This window comes from Cololabis saira, chromosome 21 (assembly GCF_033807715.1).
Source record: "Cololabis saira isolate AMF1-May2022 chromosome 21, fColSai1.1, whole genome shotgun sequence".
NCBI classification, from domain to species: domain Eukaryota; kingdom Metazoa; phylum Chordata; class Actinopteri; order Beloniformes; family Belonidae; genus Cololabis; species Cololabis saira.
Window position 1 is genome coordinate 7665780 of NC_084607.1, and position 26400 is coordinate 7692179.

Genomic DNA, 26400 nt, shown 5'->3' on the forward strand with positions numbered 1-26400 from the left:
TAAACCATAATCAGCAATATTAAAATAATAAAAGGCTTGCAATATTTCAGTTGATTTGTAATGAATCCAGAATGTATGACATTTTTGTTTTTTTAATTGCATTACAGAAAATGAAGAACTTTATCACAATATTCTAATTTTCTGAGACAGTCCTGTGTATATATATATATATATATATATATATATATATATATATATATATATATATATATATATATATATACACATCTAATGTGATAATAGGATGCTTTTTTTAAACAACATCAAAATTGACCCTCTTAAATATCTTTAGAAATTCTAAACAGATTTAGAATCATTATTATCTTATCCTGGTAAGTGTTTGTGATTTTTTAAAGTGTTTAAATTCAATTTTAATAGCTCTTTTACATAGGGAAAGTGTGCGTGTGTTTACTAATGCGCCCCGCTCAGCTGTGCTTGACGCTTTTATTTTGAAGGCAGACGTGTAGCATATCCGGTATTCCCTCTGGTCCGCTCTCCTCCGCTGTGACGTAGGAATCATCTTCCCCAAGATGGCGAAGCACCTGTCCCTCCACTGTTAGGATACCGAAACAGCTGACGTTTAAGCGATGTCGACGGACGAGCTGTCGGCGTCGGACAGCGAGGCCGCGCTGGCCGGGGCCGGGGAGCGGTGGGCGCCGGTGGGCGCCGTGGCGAGCCCCGAGGAGGAGAGCCGGAGCGCGGCTCCACGGAGCCGGGCGGCGCCGCCACTGGCCCTGGCCGGCCAGGAGGAGATGGCGTCCCGGCTGAGGAAGCTGGAGGCGGAGCAGGACTCGCTGAACTCGTCCCTGCTCGCTCTCACGTCTCACTTCGCGCAGGTCCAGTTCCGGCTGAAGCAGGTGGTGCATGTGCCGGGGGAGGATAAGGAGAGGATGCTGTTGGAGCTGGAGGAGTTCGCCTTCAGGGGCTGCCCGCATGTGCTGGGCTGCAGGGCGGAGGAGCAGCTGCACAGCTCGGTGGGTCCAAAACATGCACACCTGTCAACTCTGGGATTTAAAAATACGGCCCACCGAGGTCCAGTATCTTGCATTTTAAGACAGATTTACGAGAAATACAAAAAAAACTACCTGTCAACCACTTACACATCCCCTCTGTAAAACTGCCATCCCCCCTTTCCATCCCTTATGTCATTTCATCAATGATTGTGGTTTTACTGATATTTCAACATTTAGAGTCATCACCAGAAAAATAACACCAGAAAAATAACTTATTTGACAATTTTCACCTGTTTCAAGTAAATTTTCACTTGAAATAAGTAGAAAAATCTGCCAATGGGACAAGATTTATCTTCTTATTACAAGCAAAAAAATCTTGTTCCACTGGCAGATTTTTCTACTTATTTCAAGTGAAAATCTACTTGAAACAGCTGAAAATTGTTGTTTTTTCCAGTGATGAGTCTTGTTTTAAGTGTAATGAGATATTTTTACTAAAATGAGACATTTTAACTAGAAATAAGACAAATATTCTTGTTGTGATTTTGAGTTTTTGCAGTGATCCATGTTACTTATCCTGTGAAGGACAGAGTCATATTGATAAGTTCAGAAAACTGTTTTTTATTTGTGTGTTTTGATGTATTTGATGTAAGCCCAGTGGATATTTAAAGCTTACAGAAGGCTGCATTTAACTGCTGCTATGTCATTCCTGCAGTATTTCTGCAGGTGCTTTGGTCAGTGCTATTATTTGTAATATATTATATTATTTGTAATCAGCACAAATTATCTGTCCCCATATGATAAAATCCACCATCCCCCCTGATTTTTCTTTTTACAACTCGAGTACTGCTTACGCACTACAATTATGTGCTCAGAATCTAGTTCCACCTTTAGTCCATGGGCCAGACCAGATATCAGTACCACCCAAGGTGACAAAACTAAAGCTTATAATTTTTGAAAAGATCCATGTCTATAGATGATATTTTGGTATGATAACCTTCCTGAGTGGCAGCTGTATCATAGTTATCAGCTCATGAAGTTACCCATCCTCTTCAGAAAATTACATTTTAGATGCTGCTGCATATCCCGGTTTAGACTCATGTACAGGATATCTGTCAATGTTTCACAATATTGTCTTTGGTATCATTTTAAGCATTCATTCAAGCTAAGATGTGAATCTTTCTGACCGACATAGAGGTCACTGCAGCTCTTTAAACTATAAACAACACACATTTTTACACAATTTTTGCCAAAAGATCTACTATCTTCTAGCTCTGTGTCATCTAGGAACAACAGAGACACACAATACAAAGATGGAAATACTCACAGGACCATAAAGATTCAGGAAATGTATAATATACCCGATACTATATCATTGTTGCAGATCATTATGAGCCTTAAACTAGAAGAGCATCATTAGGCTCCTATGAAACTATAACAGCCGCTAGGCCAGTGTTTCCCAACCCTGGTCCTCGTGGGCTCCTGTCCTGCATGTTTTAGATGTTTCCCTGCACAAACACACCTCATTCTAACTAATGGTCCTCATTAGCTTGTCACCAAGGTCTGCACAACTCTGTTGATGACACAGGTACTTGTATCACGGTGTGCTGAAGCAGGGTAGCCTAGTGATTCATGTCCGACTTGTGACACAAGGCTGGTCTGGAGAGGTTTCCAGAGCAGGTGGTTGTGTTGCTTTCTGTTAGTGATGTGCGATCGATATCCATACTTCTGATACCAGATCTGTATGCTCTAGAATCGCTAAAATACGCTCTGTATGCTTCTCAAATGAAAATATCGATACTTTTGATACTTCAGTCATCTGTGGTAATGTATAACATTAACAGGAATACAATGGAAATATTTTGTCTAAATGACACGCTGCTGGTAGGAACTACTTTTTTTCATTTACATTTTTATAGTAGTTCTTATTTTAGTTTATTATTCCCTTATTTATTTTAATGGTTTTATTATTTTGCTTAGGATCTTTTTTTAGTTATGGAAACACCTTTTTCAAACACTCAGTTATATTTTAAATGAGGCCGCTACCTCAGTATACTTCTGACTTTACAATACAGTAAATACCTAAATAAGTTACTCTGATGTTTTGTATTCTTAAGCTATCTAAAATACACACATTTTTTTTAGATTTTCCGGGCACATTAGGTGTATTTGCACAATGTATCGGTATTGCCGATGCCTGCCTGAATTTTATTCAATATCGGATTGGAAAGGAAAGGAAATCAGTATAATTGGCGTCACACACCAGGTTGCTGCGTTCACCCAGCAGCGTGTTTATTTTCTGTGTGGCTCATGGAAAACACCTGCAGCAGATCACTATCTGCGTAATTAAGGCTCCCTGTACTCACATTTACACGAGCTGCGTCCTGTATGATTCCTAAAAGGCCTTTTTTATCTTATTTCTCCCTTGTCAATGCTTCTCCTGCAGGAGGATCTGGTGAGTATGAGAGCCCTAGATGTTTGTGTTTGCGCTCATTCATCAGCCGTGAATGTGTTTTGATTGTGAAAGCCTCTTCAGACGTAAACATTAACCACATCTCCTGTAGAGCCCTAATGAAATTACTGATGTCAGATGAGCTGTACAAATTTAGGAGCCTGTGTTTTGTTTTTCTCCTGTCAGAGCGAGAGAGAGAAGAGAGAGCGTCTGGAGGCTCAGAGGGAAAAACAAAAGGACCTCATCTTCCAGCTGAAGACGCAGCTGGACGATCTGGAGCGCTTCGCCTACCAGGAGGGCAGCTACGACTCCCTGCCGCAGTCTGTTGTCATGGAGAGACAGAAGGTGGGAGCATGCACATGCAACGTTGCTTTCAACCCCTCCACATTTTTTTTTGGAACTTAATTTTTATTTAGTTTTCAACAACAATACACCACACACATTTTCTTCTTTCTTTTCCCCTTTTTCAGCTGCATACAACATTTGTACACATTATACTTACAGGACTGTCTCAGAAAATTAGAATATTGTGATAAAGTTCTTTATTTTCTGTAATGCAATTATAAAAACAAAAATGTCATACATTCTGGATTCATTACAAATCAACTGAAATATTGCAAGCCTTTTATTATTTTAATATTGCTGATTATGGCTTACAGTTTAAGATTAAGATTCCCAGAATATTCAAATTTTTTGAGATAGGATATTTGAGTTTTCTTAAACTGTAAGCCATGATCAGCAATATTAAAATAATAAAAGGCTTGCAATATTTCAGTTGATTTGTAATGAATCCAGAATGTAGGACATTTTTGTTTTTGTAATTGCATTACAGAAAATCACAATATTCTAATTTTCTGAGACAGTCCTGTAAGTATTAAGCAAATAAAACAAGAGAAAACAACAAAATAATTATTCACTCCAAAATATACGTATATAATAACAAACCCATACATTTAAAAAAATAAATAGTAAAGTCAATAATAATAATTGTCCACTCCAAGGTAAACGGTGTGTATAGAAAAGCAGGCACCATATTTACTCTTACTCTACTATTTACTTTAGGAAAAATTGGCATGTGTATAAAATATGTGTAGCCCCTCCACATTTTGATTCAAAATATAGAAGCAGCAGGTTTTAATCAACAGTTTGACTTTTTTTTTTGTTTGTTTTTAATTTCACAGCCTCATAAGTGCACGTGTAATGTGCAGCTACTGAAACAGCTGAGGTTTTCCCACTTTCTGGACTGTTCAGCAAATAACGTGGTGTTTATTTAAGATCGGGTGTCACAAGTCAAACATTTATTCTTACAATTTCTCAGCCCTTGCAGTGATGTCATATACCGACGGCCTTTCCCTTTATTTCAAAACATTTTAATTGGCTGGAGAGCGTTCATCAGCACCACGTCTGCCAGGAAGTTAGAGGTGAACTGTAGAAGTTGTTACCTGCATACACCTTGCTTTGTCTTTGTTCTCTCTTCCCAGCAGGAAGTGATGCTTCCTTGTTTGCGTAACTGAGACGTTCAAGGACATTTTTGTGTTTTTCGGGGTTTTATTCAGCTAAAGGTCAAAGGAAGTCCTAGAAATAGCTGTAGACGTGTTTGTCCGCAATCTTTTTTGACATCTGTTAATCTGACAAATCAGTTAGAGATGTGAGAGAACTCGGCAAGCAAAAGCTCTTATTCACGATGTGTTCCAGGTCATCATTGACGAGTTGATCAAAAAGCTGGATGTGAATCTGAACGAGGACATCGGGAATTTGACGCCCGAGGAACTGAGGCAGAGAGTGGACGCTGCCATCGCTCAGATCGTGAACCCTGCCAGGGTCAAGGAGCAGCTGGTGGACCAGCTCAAAACCCAGATCAGAGACCTGGAGATGTTTATCAACTTCATCCAGGGTATGTAGGCCTGTAAACTGGTGGTTGGTAACTTGTAAGTTGTCCGTATCTCTTGATTTTACAAGTTTTTGTTCACGATTGTGCCCTTTTTTCTCCCAAAAGATGAGGTGGGGAACCCTCTCCTACCAGATGGATGCAGTCAGCAGCCTCAAGCAGCAGGGACCAATACCAAAGCTTCAGGTGTTCAAAGGAAAGGTCGGGCACTTTCTCTAATTGGATTTGTTTGATTAACCTTAGAAAAAAGAAGCACTCAAATCAATTCCTTGTTGTATGTAACATTACAGCCTGTCCTAACTGCACGCGAGCGTCCGACTATCGCGTCGCACTGCGTGGCATCGGACGCTCTCTGTCCACACTGAAAGCGTTATGGGTCCCCACGTTATTTCGACAGCTGAAACTCGCTCTTTAAAAGGCTGATTTATGGTTCCACGTTACACCAACGCGTACCCTACGGCGTAGGGTACGCGTTTACGCAGAACCATAAATCAGCCTTTATTCACCGCACTACCCGCCCGTGCGCTCTTGAAAGAAACTCCTTAGATAACTCCTAAAAGAGTAAGGAGACAAGTTAAAGATGGGTGAGTGCTTGTAATCTTCCTACGTTTGTAATTTCTAAACAGAAAACAAGCTTGATATTGTGATATTTAAATGTTCTTCTATTTTGTACCTGCCGCTCGCATTGAAAGCCGGTTGAAAGCACTGTAGGAAACAGTCACGGATGAGGAACGGCTGATCCAGTTAGTTGAAATGAGAAGTTATCTCTATGATACCTCCTCATTTCACTACAAAAACCTCAATAAAGTGTCATAAAGAAATATTATCTTATTATTATTATTATTATTATTATTATTATTATTATTATTATTATTATTATTATTATTATTATTATTATTATATATTATCTTATTATCTTATCAGAACCTTCCAGCTCCCTGGCGATCTCCCTCCAGCCAGCTGCCACTTTATTGAGGTTCTTGTATTGAAATTACTGTTTCCTACAGCGCTTTCAACTGGCTTTCAACGCGAGCGACAGGAAGAAAATTGAAACGGGCGTTCGACAAATGTTCAGCTCAAAACGGCGCGCCGCGTCACTCACAGCCAGTTTGGACAGTCCAATAGAAAATAAAGGAATGGAATTGTTTTTGTCGCTGACGCTCGCTCGCGTCGCATGCAGTTATTAGGACACGGTGTTAGAAACTATTTCTCTGATTTCCAACATGCTCTGCGTTGCGGTTGTCCCCCTTCACCCCACAGTGGACCCGCAGCAGGCCCAGAGGATGCGTGAGACCGGCCTGCAGCTGATCCAGAAGGCTCTGGCCGTGCTGCAGATCTTCGCCGCCAGCCAGTTCGGCTGCGCCGCCGGCCACGTCCCCCCGAACCTGTGGTCCCAGGAGGCGGCGGGGCAGGACTACGGACCCCTGCTGCAGCGCCTGGAGGCGGCCGTGGAGAAAGTTCGAGTGTTGGGCTCGCGCAGACATCCCTCCGTGGAACACGTGGTCAGCTACACCAGCACCGCCACGCTGGGGGCTCGAGACGAGCTGACCACGGCCGTGAGGAGGGAGCTAGCCATCGCTCTGAAAGACCTGCTGGCTCACGGCCTCTTCTCGCCCTCCCAGACCATGACGCTGGTGCTGGCCCCCATCTCCTGCCTCCTGCCTTACAGACCGGCCGCGCACACCATGCACCCGTGGGAACTCTTTGTAAAGTACTACCACTCCAAAAACGGGAAGGCCTTTGTGGAGACGCCGGCCCGCCAGCTCTCACAGTCCTTCAGTCTGCACGTGGGCGCCGGCCCGGTGACGGTCACCCCGAAGCAGTCGCTGCTGTGGGCCATCCACAGCGTGCTGAAGGAGCACGGGCGCTACAAGCGGGGGCCGGACTCGGAGCTCAAGGCGCTGGTGTGCATGGCTCTGAACGAGCAGCGCCTGGTGTCGTGGCTCAACCTGCTGTGCAAGTCTGGGACGCTGATCCACCCGCACTACCAGGCCTGGAGCTACATGGCCCAGACCGGCTTCGAGGGAGCCCTGCGCATCCTGGGCCGCATCAGCCACCTTAGATTCAACCTCCCGGTGGACTTGGCTGTCCGGCAGCTCAAGAACATTAAGGACGCTTTCTGATAGGACCAAAAAACTGGAAAATTGCATTTCTCGGCATAAAAGTATTTTATCAGCGAAACCATACTGCTCTTACTAAAGTATTCAGGACCAAAAGCATGACTTTGTTTCAAGTATGTCACTTTTTTTTGTTTTTAAACATTACATGAGAAACATCCCATCTGAAGTAAAAGTGCAAGTTTGTGATGTCAGCGATTCGTGCGTCGAGTTTGCGTTAATCTGCATATTCCACTAAGTTTTAAGATGCCAAATATCCAGAAGACTACTTGTACTTGCAAACATGCCTTAGAGTTGAGACTGAGATTACCTCTCCTTTAGCAAAGCCTTCCTAATCTCTGTGAGCCGTTTCCAGCAGTCGTACCTGAGAAGTGCCCTGAGCTATGCAGCCAACGTGGCGAGAGCCAGACTTGTGTAGGAGGCGGTTCTGTAAAGGTTCTGTAACGCCGGGTCCAGTTGGCTGCAGGAGGAAAATTCACTGCTGCTCTTTCCTTCATGCAGAGACCAAGGAGCCGGCATCGGTTATATGTTTATATAAATGCATTTGTCTGCTGTTAGAGAAGAATTTATCCAGCAGGTAAATCAACAAATTGGTTCATGGCAACTAGGGATGGGCGGTATGGACTAAAGAATGTATCACGATAATTTCTGGCATTTATCCCGATAACGATAAAAATTATGATAAAAATTATGATAAAAAAAAAATACCAATTAAACTCCACCTTTGTAACTATAAATCTATCACCACATTCAGTCTTTGGAGCCCCCAAAATACTGCTCTAAAAGATACTAAATACTACTAAACTACACCAATAAATTGAATTAATAAAAAACAATTAAATGAGTTACACCTGTACTGCAAAACTGGAATGAGTCCTCGCTCTCAGTTCTTTCTTTCTTTCTTTCTTTCTTTCTTTCTTTCTTTCTTTCTTTCTTTCTTTCTTTCTTTCTTTCTTTCTTTCTTTCTTTCTTTCTTTCTTTCTTTCTTTCTTTCTTTCTTTCTTTCTTTCTTTACGTACGTTGTACGTGGATTTAACGCAGTACCATAAATCCGGCTTTACACAAAAATGTCATCAACGGGAATTTATCGTTTTTACTGCGAGATGACAAATTCTTACCGTGGGGAATTTTTTTGACGGTATATTATGAACGGTAAAATATCGCCCATTCCTAATGGCAACACTAAACAGAAGCACTCAGGCTGAATTGAAAGGAGTGCATAGAAGGAACCGGGGAAACTTTAAATGTTTGCGTGACTTTTATCACAAATAAGCGGCTTTCAACTATAGCAAACGAAGCTTGTCTTGACTCTTTTTTTTTTTTTTAAAGCGCCTCAGCTGTTCTCGTGTCCGAGGCGTGCGAGCGTTTCAACCCTGTTAGAGCTGCTGCTTTTCTCCTCTTCGGAGGGATCCAGTGTGATATGAATATATCTCATACCTGACGTGACTGTGGGATGTAAAAGTTGTATTCCAGATGTTCTCTGTCTTGAACAGCTGCACGAATCATATCCTTAAGACCTGAATGTATAATCCATTGATGCTGTTTCTGACGTGTTGATGTGGCCACACGCGTGCAACCAATCTCAGACTGTGTTTGTACTTTATTAATTGAAATTCTGATTCCATAGTTGTGCACTTTGTTAAATTTTCATTCTTTTCCACTCGTTTTTCTCCCGTTTGCTTCCACTATTTATTCATTGGATGGTGACGTAACTGCAGGACACATCAGGACGTTTGAAATTGCTGCTGTGTTGTAACTGTAGCAGTCAGTTTGGGAGCAAGACACTGTGTCATTTAAACTGTGCTATTTATGTTATTTTATTTGATCACAGATAATATATTGGGAGATATGAACTTGTGTTAGTTTTGCTTTTTATTGTAATTAATGTATACATGCAGATAAACAAGATAATATAAATAAGCCTCTTGGTTCTTTATTTCTTCATTGTATAAAAGCATCGCGGGAAAGTTCATCCTTGTCTTCTAAACACATGCGAGTGGACTTTAATGTCCAAGCAGGGACACGAAGAACGTGCAACCTGCACAATGAGTTTTAGTCTAGGACAGGGGTCTGCAACCCGCGGCTCCAGAGCCGCATGCGGCTCTTTAGTGCCGCCCTAGTGGCTCCTGGAGCTTTTTCAAAAATGTTTGACCTTTTTTTTCCTTTTTTTTTCTCTTTTTCCCCTCTCTTTTTTTCTTTTTTTCTTCCTTTTTCCTTTCCTTTTTAATCTCGACATTTCGACTTTTTTCTCGAAATTTTGACTTTTTTCTCGAGATTGTTCTTCAACATTAATCTCGGCATTTCGACTTTTTCTCAACATTTCGACTTTTTTCTCAACATTTCAACTTTTTTCTCGACATTTCGCCTTTCGCCATTTGCCTTCATTTTAAGGCTTATACATACAAGACTTTTCATTTTTTGCGGCTCCAGACATATTTGTTGTTTGTGTGTTTGGTCCAATATGGCTCTTTCAACATTTTGGGTTGCTGACCCCTGGTCTAGGAGATGCTTTAATGTGAGGCTGCTAAGATGGACCACGTCATCACTGCCTCCACTTCTACACCAGTAACTTATTGTTTATAATGTATTAAAACCCTCCAAAGCGCAACTGAAAGTCTGATCCGGACAACTTTTAAGGTGTTTGCTAATATAAGGGTGTTAACTGTGGCGGCTGTGGAGGGACAAATAAGTCTTATTTAACACATTTATTAGTAGCTAATTGAGGCCCAATGTATTCTCAGGTAAACAATTATAATTTCACTGCTGTTTCATAGAAAATGTTTCACTTAGCAACAGCTGGCAAAGATGCAGTTTTTCCAGTTTCATCCTCTTAGTGGACTTCCTGAAACTCCAACTCTCTGCTTTGACTGTGGATTTGATGTTCTGTCTTATATTATTAATTGTTTTTGTACATTTTTCAATTATATACACTGATTTATAAAGGACTGAGATGCTTTGTTTGGAAAGTTCTTATCCAAAAAGAATATGTACTACAAATGAGACACTCATGAAGATCTTGCACTGATACTCTGAAAGAGTTTATAATGAATGGATATAATTTGAGAATATACAAAAGATGCCTAAAAATTAACTTAAAGTTTGGATCATCTTCTGGATTATGGCCTTGATAAAGAAAATCAATAGTTGTGTTATGGCATCATGTTGCCGGATACAGAAATCCAGTCGGACAGCATTTTTTTCCCCCTTAGTTTGGTTTGAAATAGAAAAGAAACAACGTATCCATCCTTGTTACATCTTAAGTGTGTGTGGAACAAATTATCTGACGTTTATGCGTTTTATCTGTTTTATAGTGCAGGGATACCAAAATCCAGACCACCAAAATAGTTTTAATTTCCTATCAGTGGTGTGATATTTCTACAATATTTGTTGATTTGCTGCAGTGATTATATGTACAGGTAATGTTGGGATTTCATCGGTCTTTTTTGCAGAGCCCCACACAGCAAGCTCTCCTTATGAGTGGTATATGTTTGATCTCAAATATGTATGAAACAATGTCACATGCAATTTAAGGAAGCCTGTGTAGCCTTGTATATTGTATTTGTATATATTCCAAATATATCAAAACTTGGTGAAGAGCATAATTTAATTGCAGGTAGTATCTGAAGTTATTGCCGACTAAAATCAATAACTTGTGAATGTTGAGCGCTTGTTGTTTATCGGTTTAGTTGAACGTAATTAAAGACGACTTTAACCGTATCACTTTACCAGCTCCAGAATTAGTGTTATATGTTAATTGATAAAATAAAATAAAATATATATATATATTTTATTTTATTTTATTTAACATTTTCAAAAAGTACAATGATTACATATCTTCATATATCTTCACATTATGCAGTGTCAAGTTGAACTATAACATATAAAGAGTATAAGTCAAATAAAATACAAAACAAAAAGCACAACACATTATAATGTCTTAAAATGTAAGATTCTGGATCTCGGTTTGGACTGGTGGGACAGCGGCGGAAATTTAATAATTTATAATAGAGCCTAAATGAAAACACAAGTGAATTAAAGCACATGTATTAATTTTAATTGTTTTCAGTTTATATACGCATTGATTGTCTTCAGGCTTTCCTCTGAACTCTTCCCTTGACCCCTTTTATTAAAATGTTTTATTTTTTTTATTGTTTATCTTTTTGCTGCCCACAACTTTGCATCTTACTTAGTAGCTAGGTTTTGTCTTAGTTTCTTAGTCTTGTTTTTAGTCTTCTTTGTAAAGCGCTCTGAGATCTGTCGTTTCAGGTGAAAAGTGCTATATAAATTGAAATTATTATTATTATTATTATTATTATTATTATTATTATTATTATTATTATTATTATTATTATTATTATTATAACCAGCCAGGGGGGATGAAATTATAACAAAAAGCCAAAACATTTACATACATTTATGGTTTTGATTGCTTTTGAATTTGTAGGAAACTTAATAGAGTCCAGATACTGATTGAATTCAAAATGAAAAGGAGAAAAAAAGAGGGTTTTTTGTGTAAGAATTTGGATTTGTGGATGTGGAAAAACAAAACAAAAAAATAAAATGAGATGCGAACTACTCCCGGATGTGACGTATGCGTTTTCGCGGGTCAAAGGTGACAAAGACCTGACGAACTTCCTTTCCTGTTAGCGGTGGCGTAGAGCAGCATCAGTGAGTGAGATTTCCCTTCAACAATCTTCATCCATCGGCCCTTATCCGATTTATTCTGCAGTATTTATCACCATATATCGTCAAAGAAACATCCCTTGTCTAATATTCGCCATTTATTGTGGAAAGATTATGTTAATTATTGAAGAAAATGAGCAGTTAATAAGCGTTGTTGTCCCGCGTAGCTCCATTCAACATGGCAGCTCCCGCTAACGCATGTATTATTGTCGAAACCACTGGTTTATAATTAAGATTCACAATCAGTCCGTGGGGGTGAAGATCTCCCGAGTATGTTTGAAGGTTACAGTAGCCTCTGAAACGCTGGTGTTTGTTTTTCTTCAGCTAAAGCTGAACTCTGGTAGTTTTAACTTCCAGCCTGAGTCTCGCAAAGTCTCGTGGAATCTCGTGTCTGGTGTCCAGGTCTCGTACTGTTTTGCAGTGATACCTTTTTCTAACAGTGTGTTTTTTGTGTGGCAGACATGGGCAAGTTTATGAAGCCTGGGAAGGTGGTGATGGTGCTTGCCGGACGTTATGCTGGTCGCAAAGCTGTCATCGTAAAGGTAAGAACCTGCATTTGCTCACCTGAAATAAGGGACATTTTCCACCATCCACCCTTCCAGTATCCCTGACATAGTCAGACAGGTAGCTGTGCTCACCCTGCCCCTCCTGTCCCTTTTATTGAGATGTTCACACATAGTCTTTGCTTTTACTTTTGGCAGAAATGCCGTTACATCCATCCATCTCTTACGGTGGCCGAGACCTGCCATTGCTGAAAATAAATGTAACGCTGCAAACAGAAACAAATGCTGTTGCAAATAAAATAAACGCTGCTGCAAATATAAAGAAACCCCGCTGCAAATAAAACGACGCAAATAAAAAAGCCACAACGGAAGTGAATTACCGGTGACTATTTTTTCCGATGCACCGGTGTTGCACATTAAAAACTACACGTAGCGACGTTTAACACTAACCTTTTCACTTATTTTCTTGTTTGTTCTTATTCCTCGCTCTTCTTATTTCTTCCATTTCACTTACGTCGTCTTCTTCTCCTCTCACATAAAAACACCGGTGCATCAGCAAAAATAATCCCCGACAATTCACATCCGCTGTGGCTTTTTTATTTGCGTCGTTTTTTTTTATTTGCGTCGTTTTTTTTTATTTGCGTCGTTTCTCTTATTTGCAGCGGCGTTTCTTTATATTTGCAGCGGCGTTTCTTTATATTTGCAGCGGCGTTTCTTTATATTTGCAGCGGCGTTTCTTTATATTTGCAGCGGCGTTTCTTTATATTTTCATCACTGGCGGGTCTCGGCCACCGTAATCTCTGACCTGTTCTGAGTTTCTAGGTCACCTCTGTACAGACTCATTACTCCGGCACTTTAAAACCAACATGTTGTAAAAAATTTTTTCTTTTAATATTTGTTCTTTTGTATTGCACCAATCACCACAACAAATTCCTTGTGTGTGTTAAACTACTTGGCAATAAACTTCTTTCTGATTCCTGTTGTCACTCCTAACCTCGAAAGAATAGTGACAATTAGGTTTGGATAGGCACAGGAATGCTTTTTAAAAATTATTACATTATAATACGGGAGGATGTAAAAGAGGTGTAAAATAATGGCGTTACCCGGCCGAAACGGGACGCTTGACAAGTACAGCGCTTATTATCAGTGCTCTCAGGTGTGCCAGGTGTTCATTAACCAACGGACGAGTGGGGGTTCTGTGTTATCTTGGGCGTGATTGTAATTGGGTTTCTGCCGTCTCCTGCAGAACGTCGATGATGGCACCGCCGACCGTCCTTACAGCCACGCCCTGGTCGCCGGCATCGACCGCTACCCCCGTAAAGTGACAACCACCATGGGCAAGAAGAAGATTGCCAAGAGGTCCAAAATCAAGGCTTTCGTCAAGGTTTTCAACTACAACCACCTCATGCCCACCAGGTCAGTGTCCCAGACGGGTGTTTAACCATGTGTGGTGTTTTTGTTTTGCCCAAAATGCGATAAAATGACAATACTTACTAACAGCAAAAAGTAAACACGCTTTCTCCATAATCATTTTGCCTTGTCTATACTTTTTATATATACATTGAACATTTGGGTAACATTGGATAAGGAAAACAAACGTGGTCATTCTGTAGCAAGAGATGCTGCTTTAAAAATAAAAGATTTAGTGAGGAAAACGTAGCAGTTCTGCTTCTTGCAGGAAATATCATTAGTTAGTCAAAGGCCATATGACGGGCATCTCTTGTGTATCGACCGTGTCAGTCGACAGAGCGGTGAAATGCTCCTCATCACACAAACATGATCAATTACTTTTAGCAAGCACAGAAATAATACCATGTTTATTTTGCAGTAAAGTGTCTTCACTACCACCACTTACATGTGAGCTTAAGTTGTGCAAAGGGCTGGGGATTAATTTGATTCCGCTTCTGAAGATACAGAATCGATTATTGTGATTTGATCCGATATCGATTTGGGTTAGTGTTTTTAAAAATGTTTTTTGAGCTGTTAACTGATTACATGACCGTGTAGTTATGCAACATATTAAAACTAGTACTAAACTTGACACCATGTTGAATGTTTGATAGTTTCGCACTATGCGCATGCATGAATTAAATGATGTGAATACTGGGATTAACATTCACTGGGCAAAAATTTAGTAATAAAAAAACGATCTTTAGACATAAGAATCGATTTTTAGGAAATTATGAAAATCGATTTAGAATCGGAAAAAAAAAAATTTTTTCAACACAGGCCTAGTTGTGCAGTGTTATACTGTATACTTGATTATAAGTGCAGGATCTTGTATGCTATCTCAACACTGGCACGGACACGTGGAGGATTTGACAAGTTGAATGTTGTCGTTGGATCTGGAGGTCGCAAGTTATTTAGTCAGTGGGGAAAGAAGCAGCTTTGAGAAACAAACGCCTCTTCTTAACCCCCCAGACTGATGGGTGTTGTGATTTGTAAGTATTTAGTCTGCTGTCACCGACAAAGTATGGTTGATGTTCCTCAGATATGTACAGTAGAGCTGCAGCTAATGATCATCCAGATAGATAACTGATTAGTGTTTTGATTAGTTGATTTGAGGAGGAGAGACCTGACATTGCCTGTATCTGCTTGATACTAAAATTCCTTGTCGACCAAATTTCATAATCAGTGTAATGTCAGCTGATTGTCGCAGCACCGGCCCACAGGTCCGATTTGCACGTTGTGGAGAAGTTTGACCACCACGCTTTGTTTTTCCTCATGCACTTTTTTTTTGTGCATGTAGACTGCAGACTCGCATTTGGTCAAATCTTGAGGGAAATGGTTGAATCGGATATTGGTCTCGTCAGAAACGTGTACACTGCTTTGGAAATGTCCTCTTGCAGATTTATTTGTTATTTTCAATTAAATGTTTAATTTCGTCAGTGAAAATGTGATTTGAATACATTTGTTTTTGCTATGTTGGCAGTTAGGGCTTTAATTATTGTTAACCGCTGTGCTTCTCCTCCCTCAGATACTCTGTCGATATTCCTCTGGACAAAACTGTCGTCAACAAGGACGTCTTCAGGGATCCTGCCCTCAAACGCAAAGCCAGGCGGGAGGCTAAGGTCAAGTTTGAGGAGAGGTAAGTTGTTAGTGTAGTTGTGTTAACACTGGACTTTAGTCCAGATGTGAATAAGTGCAGTTGAGCTGGAACGTTACTAATGTGTTGGATAAATCCTTCCTGAAACTCAAATTCTGTCTTTCGTTCAGATTTTCTAAGTGTCTCTTTTTGTCGTTTGCAGGTACAAGACGGGCAAGAACAAGTGGTTCTTCCAGAAGCTCAGATTCTAACTTCACCCAATTTCACAAATAAATGTTTAAAAAAGGATATTCTTGACTTTTGTCCCTTTTTTTTTTTTTTTTTTTTATTTATTTCTTAAATCTTCATGGAGGTGATGAGGGAAGGGTCTTGTCTTCATGTCCATCAGTGTCCTCGCATCTTTCGCAGGGGTCAGAGCGTCAGGACTGGACTTATATAAACATACATTTAAAATCAATGGATATGTTTTCTTATGGACGTTTTTATTTTTTCTCAACTTGTGGATTTAATTATATTCCGTTTATACATATTTGATAACCTGCTGCAGAGTAAATCAGTTAAAATTGCATTTTCTCCAATACTTAATGGGGAGTTTGAGTACTTTAGTGTTCTGCTTCTTTTAACAAACTATTGTAGTTTTTAATGGTCTCACTGATTTGTGACGGCAAAGTCAAATGCATTATAAACTTTGTCCTGTACTTTTGGATATTGATCGTATTTATCTTTGGTATAGTATTTGACTCTGAACAACAGTCATGTTCAGGTCTCTGAACAACAATAAAAAAACTGATCGAGACATTTGCATTGGAAAAAGCAAAACCAAGTTATTCTGTACATGCTGAAAAAATCTGTTTTAAGGTCATTTGTGACCTTTTTTAAAGTGTTTTTTGGGAGGAAAGTGCATCAGAACCACTGCTGTCTTTAATCAATCCATTATTATTATCCATTTTTAATTTGAATTTATACCTTTTAATAAAATGTTGCCACAGCCTGCAAACATGATATCCAAGCACTTGTGCAGCTTTTCCTTCAAACATTGTGATAAACTGGGAATTTACATCAAAGCTTACATGGTTCTTGGGATGAAAAAACAAACATCGGATCGCAGCTGCTTGAAAAAGCGTTCATGGAAAATATAAAATGTAGATGACGGGTAGCTTTCAATACAGGACTGTCTCAGAAAATTTGAATATTGTGATAAAGTCCTTTTATTTTCTGTAATGCAATTAAAGAAACAAATGTCACATTCTGGATTCACTACAAATCAACTGAAATATTGCAAGCCTTTTAATATTTGCTGATTATGGCTTACAGTTTAAGATTAAGATTCCCAGAATATTCACATTTTTTGAGATAGAATATTTGAGTTTTCTTAAGCTGTAAACCATGATCAGCAATATTAAAATAAAAGGTTTGCAATATTGCAGTTGATTTGTAATGAATCCAGAATGTATGACATTTTTGTTTTTGTAAATGCATTACAGAAAATCACAATATTCTAATTTTCTGAGAGTCCTGTATACTCGCTTAAAATTAATAATTTAGCAGGAAAAAAGCATCCTCTGGGTCCTGCTGTCCTATGTAAATCAATTATTGTGATTCCTGAACCGAAGATGAAGTGTAGTGTTCAAATCAAAAACCATTTTATATGTTAATTTAATTGTATTGCAAAATACTTTTAAAAAGAAAAAAAAGGCTTAAATGTCGAGACTGAAGGCTGATTTATGGTTCCGCGTTACAGCAACGCAGACGATACTGCGTAGGCCTGCGTCGATTTAACGCAGAAGCATAAATCAGCCTTCATGGATTTGAAAGAGAAGCACGTCGGCTCAACGCGCCTGCGCAGCGCCCCCTGCTGGACAGAAGCGGGGCGTGCAGGTCTCCACTTATGAGAAAGAGAAACTGAAACATAAAAGTCACTTCAGAGATCGAGGAGTAGAGGTAAGTCCGCAACAAACTGTGTTTCTTAAAATCTCATTTCACTACATTTAGCTGAACACTTTATTATAAGTCGAAGTGTAACAATGTACGTTTTCATCTGGTATTTGTTTCCGAGGACCAGGAAGTTCAGCTGTTATCAGAAATTACTTTCTCGCAGGCAGCTCAGGCCTGCCACAGATTTCTTTGTTTTCTTTGCTGACACTCAGTTTTGTAACATATTTTTGTTTATATGTGATACTTTCATGCTGGGTGACAAAGTGCGCAACTATTTCTGTCTGATCTGTTTTTATCTGGATGGATTATCTGTTTTTATTATTTTTCGTTTCAGATCATTTTCAGTATGTCATCAGAGGAGGTGAGACGTCATTTTTTCCTATCAACATAGTTTGCAACACTTTAATCTTGTGAACTGTAACCTTTTGCTGAAACACACCTGATCACTTACCATATTGTAGACTTGTAGTCAAGACCAGTACTCGAGTTGTAAAAAAAGATCAGGGGGGGTGGTGGATTTTATCATATGGGGACAGATAATTTGTGCTGATTACAAATAATATAATATATTACAAATAATAGCAGTGACAAAAACACCTGCAGAAATACTGCAGGAATGACATAGCAGCAGTTAAATGCAGCCTTCTGTAAGCTTTAAATATCCACTGGGCTTACATCAAATACATCAAAACACAACAATAAAAAACAGTTTTCTGAACTTATCAATATGATTCTGTCCTTCACAGGATAAGTAAAATGGATCACTGCAAAGACTCAAAATAAGAATATTTGTCCTATTTGTAGTTGAAATGTCTCATTTTAGTAAAAAAAAATCTTATTACACTTAAAACAAGACTCGTCACTGGAAAAAAACACAATTTTCACCTGTTTCAAGTAGTTTTTCACTTAAAATAAGTAGAAAAATCTGCCAGTGGAACAAAATTTTTTTGCTTGTAATGAGAAGATAAATCTTGTCCCACTGGCAGATTTTTCTACTTATTTCAAGTGAAAATTTACTTGAAACAAGTGAAAATTGTCAAATAAGTTATTTTTCTAGTGATGACTCTAAATGTTGAAATAGCAGTAAAACCACATTCATTGATGAAATGACATAAGGGATGGAAAGGGGGGATGGCAGTTTTACAGGGGGATGATTTGGACCGTTTTTATTTCAGGGGGGGATGCCAACCCCCCTCAACTCCAGTACTGGTCAAGACCACTTAAACCCAGACAAAGTCAAGACCAAGTCTAGTTCAGCTCAAGGAGACCAAAAACAAACGTAGTTATTTCCTGATCCTGCGTGATTGTAGAACATCATCCTGGTTTCCATATGAGGCTGTATTGAACTGCAGTACAATAACACAGAGAAGTGGATGATGATGTTGAACTCACTATAAATGTTTCCATCCATCAGCTGAGATCAGATATGTGTGGCGACTGCACTACCGCTATTTCTACACTATTGGAGGATTGACTCCAGTGCTTTTAAGGATTGACACGACTACTAACTAGTCCCAAAGTCCTCTAGCAGAATAACCAGCTCCAACACCCCCCTCCACCTCAGAAAAGGAATGAATAGTAAATGATACTGATTTAAATTGGACTTAATTTGGAGATGAAACGTGAATTTTAAATATTAAAGATAAACACAATTATCGACTTGAACTTGCATTATTTACAATTATAGTCATCAGATTACACCGTATATCAGCATAACTGAAATAGACCTGATGCTTAATCTATCACAACAATATGCAAATATTATTCATATACAGGACTGTCTCAGAAAATTACAATATTGTGATTTTCTGTAATGCAATTACAAAAACAAAAATGTCATACATTCTGGATTCATTACAAATCAACTGAAATATTGCAAGCCTTTTATTATTTTAATATTGCTGATCATGGTTTACAACTTAAGAAAACTCAAATATCCTATCTCAAAAAAATTAGAATATTCTGGGAATCTTAATCTTAAACTGTAAGCCATAATCAGCTAAATTAAAATAATAAAAGGCTTGCAATATTTCAGTTGATTTGTAATGAATCCAGAATGTATGACATTTTTGTTTTTTTAATTGCATTACAGAAAATAAAGAACTTTATCACAATATTCTAATTTTCTGAGACAGTCCTGTATTTATTTAAACAAGGCCGTTATAAACACAAAACTGTAATTAAATACAGACACACATGCAGATGCACCAACACATGAAATCAGATACAAAATACAAATAGTTTACAAAACTGTACATTAACAAGAGGAAGAACTGCTGATCATCACCTTGGTGTGCAACGGCATCTCAATTATCCGAGACAAGACCGTAGACTGTCGACAAAAAAGTGGTCTTTACACCAAGACCGGTGTCTACCAGATTGTAATAGAAGCTGTCTGTGTTGTAGGATTTCTCTTTGGTGGTGGAGCCACTGATGTCCGAGGACACCTTGGAGGGAGTCGTGGGCTTAATCAACAAATACAAGGTGCACAATTCCACCTTCCACTCTCAGATTGTCCAAAAGCTGCCCGCGGATGGTGCTTCAACAGGCCAAGAGTGCACAGAAACTCTGCTTGTGTCCACAGAAAGACTATGAGCGGCTGCAGGCGGAGCAGAAGGAGCTGGTGGCCTCCAGAGATGAAAGCCGGGATCGGACCGAGGAGTTCAGGCTTCGATGTGAAACACTGAGCAAGAGTCAGAGCACGGACGAGGACTCTCAGAGACAGAGGCTTGCAAATGAAAAGGTGTGTACGGATGACAGAGTCAGAACAAGAGCAGATGTTATTGGGCAGTTTTTTAATTTTGTTGCTGTCTGACCTTCTAGGGCAGGGGTCGGCAACCCGCGGCTCTAGAGCCGAATGTGGCTCTTTAGCATTGCCCTAGTGGCTCCTGGAGCTTTTTCAAAAATGTTTGACCTTTTTTTTCCTTTTTTTCGTCTGTTTTTCTTTTTTTCTTCTTTTTTTCTTCTTTTTTCTTATTTTTTTTCTTTTTTTTCTAACTTTTTCCTTTCCTTTTTAATCTCGACATTTTGACTTTTTTCTCGATATTTTGACTTTTTTCTTGACATTTCCACTTTTTTCTCGACATTTTTACTTTTTTCTCGACATTTCCACTTTTTTCTCGAAATCTTGACTATTTTCTCGACATTTCGACTTTATTCTCGACATTTTGACTTTTTTCTCGAAGTGCACAAGATGTCCCTCTTCTATAACTAAGACTTTTCATTCTTTTTTTCGTCTGTTTTTCTTTTTTCTCTTTTTCTCTTTCTTTTTCTTTTTTTCTTCTTTTTTTCTCTTTTTTTCTTCCCTTTTCCTTTCTTTTTTAATCTCGACATTTTGACTTTTTTCTCGATATTTTGACTTTTTTCCTGACATTTTCACTTTTTTCTCGACATTTTGACTTTTTTCTTGACATTTCGACTTTTTTCTCGACATTTCGCCTTTTTTTCGAAATCTTGACTATTTTCTCGACATTTTGACTTTTTTCTCGAAATTTCGACTTTTTTCTCGACATTTCGACTTTTTTCTCGAAGTGCACGATGATGCCCCTCTTCTATAACTAATATAGAAACATGCAGCATGTGTTGCCTTCAGACATATTTGTTTTTTGTGTTTTTGGTCCAATATGGCTCTTTCAACATTTTGGGTTGCCGACTTCTGTTCTAGGGGAAGCTGGATGTGCTGAAGCAGGAGGAGACGGTTCTGAGGGAGGAGATTCAGAAAGTGCAGGATGCTGTGAGGGAACAAGAGGCCCAGAACGCCGGCCTGAGAGAGAAGGCAGACGTACGTTGACCCTGACCCCGCGGGCCAGATCCAGAACATTCCTCCCGTGAAACCCGCGCTTGTCTGTTCCAGGTGTTCTCCTCCATGCCGCAGAAGAAGTTTGTCTTCAGAGGCGCGACACAAGACGCAGACGACTGGCAGACGCTGGAGATGAAGCCGCACGTCATTTATCCGATGGAGGGAGGAACGGCGCTGATCACGTTTGAGGAGGAGGACGGTGAGTTTGTATCCCAGGATGCATCATGTTTTGTTACGCTGTGAGTTACAGCCGCGCAAAAAATACAGGTTCAGACTTCATCTACTTAAATAAAATTAAAAAAAAACAACCTCTATTTAAAAAAAAACAAAAAAAAACAAACATTTTCATTTCATAATATGACCTAATAAGGCACCTTTTTAAACATAAAATTGCAGAACTTGATAATTTGCTGCCTCCTCTGGATCCGACTATACTTGTTCTACCATTTTTTGAATTTGTAGAATGACTGTAAACTTTTATTTTGACGTTCGGATTTGCGCTTAAACCGGAAGCAGGTCTAGAAAGAATGAAAAGTACAGTTCTGATAAATTAAAATGTGATATTATCTATGGAAGTCATCAGTGCTGTTTCAACAAATACATACTTGGCCATTAAAGCTGATTCTGGTTCTGAAGTGCAACGTCACCGGGCTGCAGGCCACTGATCGGCCACTGATCGGCCAGAGAGTCTCGTAACTCCATCACACCCAACATTTGTTCTTTTATTTGTGATCATTTGTTGTGTTGACCCCGTCGTGCTGGACGAGCTATAGTTGAAACATGAATTTGTGGGACCTCTGCACTGATACCATGTGAACATTTTTATTTTATTTTTCACATAATGATACAACTAATAACAAAACATTGTTTAGAAACTGATAAGACAGAATTGGGGGCATTTATAATTTCAACATAAAAGTATGATTCTCTGTGTATTATTTCTCATGGCAGACATTAAATGGTTAAAAAACTACCATAAATCTCTATCCTTTTTCATTAGTTTTCGTCTAAAATGATGCTGGAACATATTAGATCTTATTAGGGCTAGGGATGGGCGGTATGGACTAAAAAATGTATCACGATAATTTGTGGCATTTATCCTGATAACGATAAAAATGACGATAGAAAAAATACCAATTCAACTCCACCTTTTTATCTATAAATCTATCACCACATTCAGTCTTTGGAGCCCCCAAAACACTGCTCTAAAAGAATATTAAATACTACTAAACTACACCAATTAAATTGAATTAATAAAAACCAATTAAATGAGTACACCTGTACTGCAAAACTGACTCAAATGACTCAAATGAAACAAGTTTGAAATGTAAGAACAGATTCAACATTTATTCAAACTGTATGGCTTAAACAGTGGGATAACAGTGCAAACAGCAAAAGTACCATTGTCCTTCAAGTAAAATATCACCCATTCCTAATTAGGGCCAGATTAAAGTATTACAGGGGTCAAATCAGTTTATTTGTTGTGAAACCAGGTGGAAAACCGATTCTATGTGGACGTAGCGTCGGGTTAGGTTGAACCAGCAGGGGGCAGAGAGGAGCCACAGGCCTCGGTTCCTTCTCTCCATCACTTCACAGTTGTTGTGTTCATGTTTCCTCAGTGGCAACAAAGATCCTGGACATGAAGACACACAAAGTGGATCTGGGAGGCGAATGCAGCATCAGCGTGGAGGCGAGACCAGTTCACCTGATGCTTCCCAGTCTGGTGGAGGTAACAATAATAATAATAATAATAATAATAATAATAATAATGGTGGAGGTAACAACACTCAGGCCGAGAGAGACTAAACACACGTTCAAGCACCCAGAGGTGTCTTCAGTATTCACATTCATGACTCAGGTAGAAGTATAGACACTAGAGTTTAAAAATACTCCTGTAGAAGTTGAAGTATCAACTCAAGTTTTTTACTCAAGTAAAAGTATAAAAGTACTGGTTTCAAAACTACTTAAAGTATAAAAGTAAAAGTAATGTAAGGGGGAAAAAAGCCATTAAGGACAAAAGCCATTGAAAATGAATGCATCTTAGTATAATGCAAATATATTAAAGAACCATATATGTGTACTATTGAGCATTAATATGTGTTTCAGAGAGCAGGAGATATGATGACTAGTTGCCTATAAGTATTGTAATGGTGCAAAAAGTCAAACTTCAGAGGCATGTTATCATTTATCCTAACCTTTATTGGAATGTACATCCAAGTTTAGTTGCAGGAATCTGAGGGAACGGATGTAAGAACAAAACTGGACAAGAACATCTTAAACAACCACAACCAAATTCACTCTATCCGGATGGAGCAATTTAACTGGATAGTTTTTATTTAAAGGCTGAAATGAAATAGAGTAACGAGGCTGTTTTTAAAATGTAAGGAGAAAAAGTACAGATAATTGCGTGAAAATGTAAGGAGTAAAAGTAAAAAGTCGTCTGAAAAATAATTACTCCAGTGAAGTATAGATAACCAAAATTTCTACTTAAGTAAGGTAACAAAGTATTTGTACTTCTTTACTTGACACCTCTGCAAGCGCCCCCTCGTAATCTGTGCTGGTCTGCTTTCCAGATCGACTCCGATGTCTGTCATCGGCGCATTTTAGTGTCCGACCTGCCGGCGATGGACACGGACACCCTGCTGAACAAGCTGGAGATCCACTTCTCCAAGAGCAAGCACGGCGGCGGGGAGGTGGACTCCTGCGAGTTCCTGGCCGACTCTGGCACGGCTGCCATCGCGTTTGTCGGGGACGGCAGTGAGTGTTAGGAAAATGCTTGAAGATGGGACTTATTTTGAACATTGTGTTGCTTTTTCTTTTTTTATATATTTTTATCAGGGGGTAAGGCACAGTAGAACATACAGTCATACAACATACAGAATATACAGCCTACCTCCTAGGATGTGTTTTTTTTTTTTTTTTATTCAACAGAACAAAAAATCCACACAAAATAATGACAAATAAATGAAAATTATTCCAAGTAATATTCCAAGTAATATTTAAGTAATATTTAAGTATCAATCGGAACTGGGAACTGGGAATGGCAGCCATCTTGGAATGGTAACTCGGGGGTGGTGAAGCTTCTCCCACTTTCCCAGTTGGAAATCCCACTTCGAGGGGCGTTCCAGTTGAAAATTCCGACTGGGAACTGGGAAATTCCGACTTCCGAGGACAAATGGAACGCGGCCCAAAGCTGCACAGTATAAATTAAAAAATAGATGAATAAAAAGGGGGAGAGAAAAAAAAACCCCAAAGCAAAAAAAAAAAAAAAACCCCAAAAAACAAAGGGAAAGTAAATAAATAGATAAAAAGGAGGAAGAAAGAGAGGAATGAGAGAAGAGAGGGATGGGGGATCCGTCAATCAGGAGGCAGGGACTGGAGAGAGTGGAAGAATGTAAGAAAGGGAAGCCACTTATTATAACATTTGTTACAACTAGCCTTCAGTGAATATCTAATCTTTTCCAGCTTCAGAAAAAACATGTTAACATTGTGTTCCTTGTACGTGTGAAAAGTTTAAAGAGAAATCTCTCTCTTTCAGTTGCCAAACGTCTCGCAGAAGTCGAGTACCACGAAGTGAAGCTACAGAAGAAAAAGCACAGAGTTCGAGTTACTGCTTTCCTGAATGGACAGATTACGAACCTAAAGGTGAGTTTATTTGTCAGAAGAAACGACTGATAGCGTTTACTTTGATGAAGGATGTCTGACTTCTGTCTGTGGCGTTTTCCCCGTCAGACCAAGATGACCACGTGCCCTCGGACGGTGCTGCTGACGGGGATACCCAACGTCATGGAGGAGGAAACCATGCAGGACCTGCTGGAAATCAACTTCCAGAAAAACGCCAACGGCGGCGGGGAGATCGAAGCGTTCCTGTACAACCCGCTGGGCCAGCAGGCCTCGGCCGTGTTCGGCGGCGCCTCCGACCGCACGGAGGAGTAACGTAACTAACGTAACACTCAGATCAAGTGTTTTAACTTCTTCTTTCGGGCATCGATTGAATCAGAGATGGTTTTGGGTTGTTTTTAACACAATTTTTGAAAATGGATCATGTATTATTCAATCAAAGAGGAAACCATTCAACCTGCATGTTTTCTGCCTGAATGTGGTGTAACTTGTTAAAACTTGTTAATTTAGTTAAACTAAATTATTGACAGGTATCAGATTATCATGTGACACAATCAAATCTAACATCTGTAGCAACTCTGGATTATTTCCAGCCAACTGTGCTAAATGTGAGGCGAGCATCGTGGGCTGACCTCGTCTTCCACTCTTGTGCCTTTTCTTCTCCCTCTTTCTTTTTAATCACCAACTCTGATATCAAAGTTGAGGTGCTACGTTGAGTTGCGACAAACAAGCTCTGCCTCATGACCCTGTCAGGTTTCACCCCAATAAAATCAGAGTAAATGTTTATTATTTAACTATATTCAGTTCATTTCTGTTATATCGATTGTCAATATGGCAAAGGCTGTGCTAAATGGTGAAAGATGAAGGTTCAAGTGTTGCACTTTTCATCATCAGAGCCTGTGAAATAAAGATCTCAGTGAACAGCAAAAAGTTTTGCCTTTTTTTTTTGGTGCTCTTAGACAATGTTGATGTTTAATTTAGAGGACAAACCTTCCAACCTCCATCCACCAGACTGAACAATACACCGCGTGGCCACACGGGGGCGCCGTTTCCAACGTTTCTAATCAAAGTCGGTTTGAACATTTATGGCCCCTTCACATGTCTTTTGCATTTCTGGAAATGTTTCGAGTGTTAGGGCCAAACTAAGACAAAAAAAAATGGAAATTACGAGAATAAAGTCGTAAAATTACGAGAATAAAGTCGTAATATTAAATATATTATAAATATAACTTCACAAGATGCTCAATATTCCTCATTTTTACACAGGGAAAAGAGTTCTCATAAATTATATTATATATATAAGATTTCATTCTTGTAATATTATGACTTTATTCTCGTAATATTACGACTTTAATGTCATATAACAACTTTATTCTCATAATACGACTTTATTCTATTACGACCTT

The 26400-nt window shown here is 39.1% G+C and overlaps 3 protein-coding genes across 3 annotated transcripts; all 3 read left to right on the forward strand.

The window, feature by feature from the left end:
• Positions 1 to 519: 519 nt before the first annotated feature.
• rundc1 (RUN domain containing 1) lies at positions 520 to 9336 on the forward strand. Its single transcript, XM_061712663.1, has 5 exons — positions 520 to 974; positions 3589 to 3747; positions 5098 to 5296; positions 5399 to 5491; positions 6551 to 9336. Exons 1-5 carry the CDS (start codon positions 588 to 590, stop codon positions 7411 to 7413), a joined length of 1701 nt encoding a protein of 566 aa, XP_061568647.1. The 5' UTR covers positions 520 to 587; the 3' UTR covers positions 7414 to 9336.
• Positions 9337 to 12011: 2675 nt separating this feature from the next.
• On the forward strand, positions 12012 to 15927 carry rpl27 (ribosomal protein L27). Its single transcript, XM_061712694.1, has 5 exons — positions 12012 to 12075; positions 12550 to 12632; positions 13840 to 14009; positions 15571 to 15681; positions 15842 to 15927. Exons 2-5 carry the CDS (start codon positions 12552 to 12554, stop codon positions 15888 to 15890), a joined length of 411 nt encoding a protein of 136 aa, XP_061568678.1. The 5' UTR covers positions 12012 to 12075; positions 12550 to 12551; the 3' UTR covers positions 15891 to 15927.
• A 1590-nt stretch (positions 15928 to 17517) lies between these two features.
• Positions 17518 to 25933, forward strand: ifi35 (interferon-induced protein 35). The gene is made up of 10 exons (XM_061712680.1): positions 17518 to 17580; positions 17909 to 17935; positions 19981 to 20058; positions 20159 to 20317; positions 21239 to 21355; positions 21428 to 21572; positions 22993 to 23102; positions 23947 to 24130; positions 24912 to 25018; positions 25106 to 25933. Exons 2-10 carry the CDS (start codon positions 17921 to 17923, stop codon positions 25307 to 25309), a joined length of 1119 nt encoding a protein of 372 aa, XP_061568664.1. The 5' UTR covers positions 17518 to 17580; positions 17909 to 17920; the 3' UTR covers positions 25310 to 25933.
• Positions 25934 to 26400: the final 467 nt, after the last annotated feature.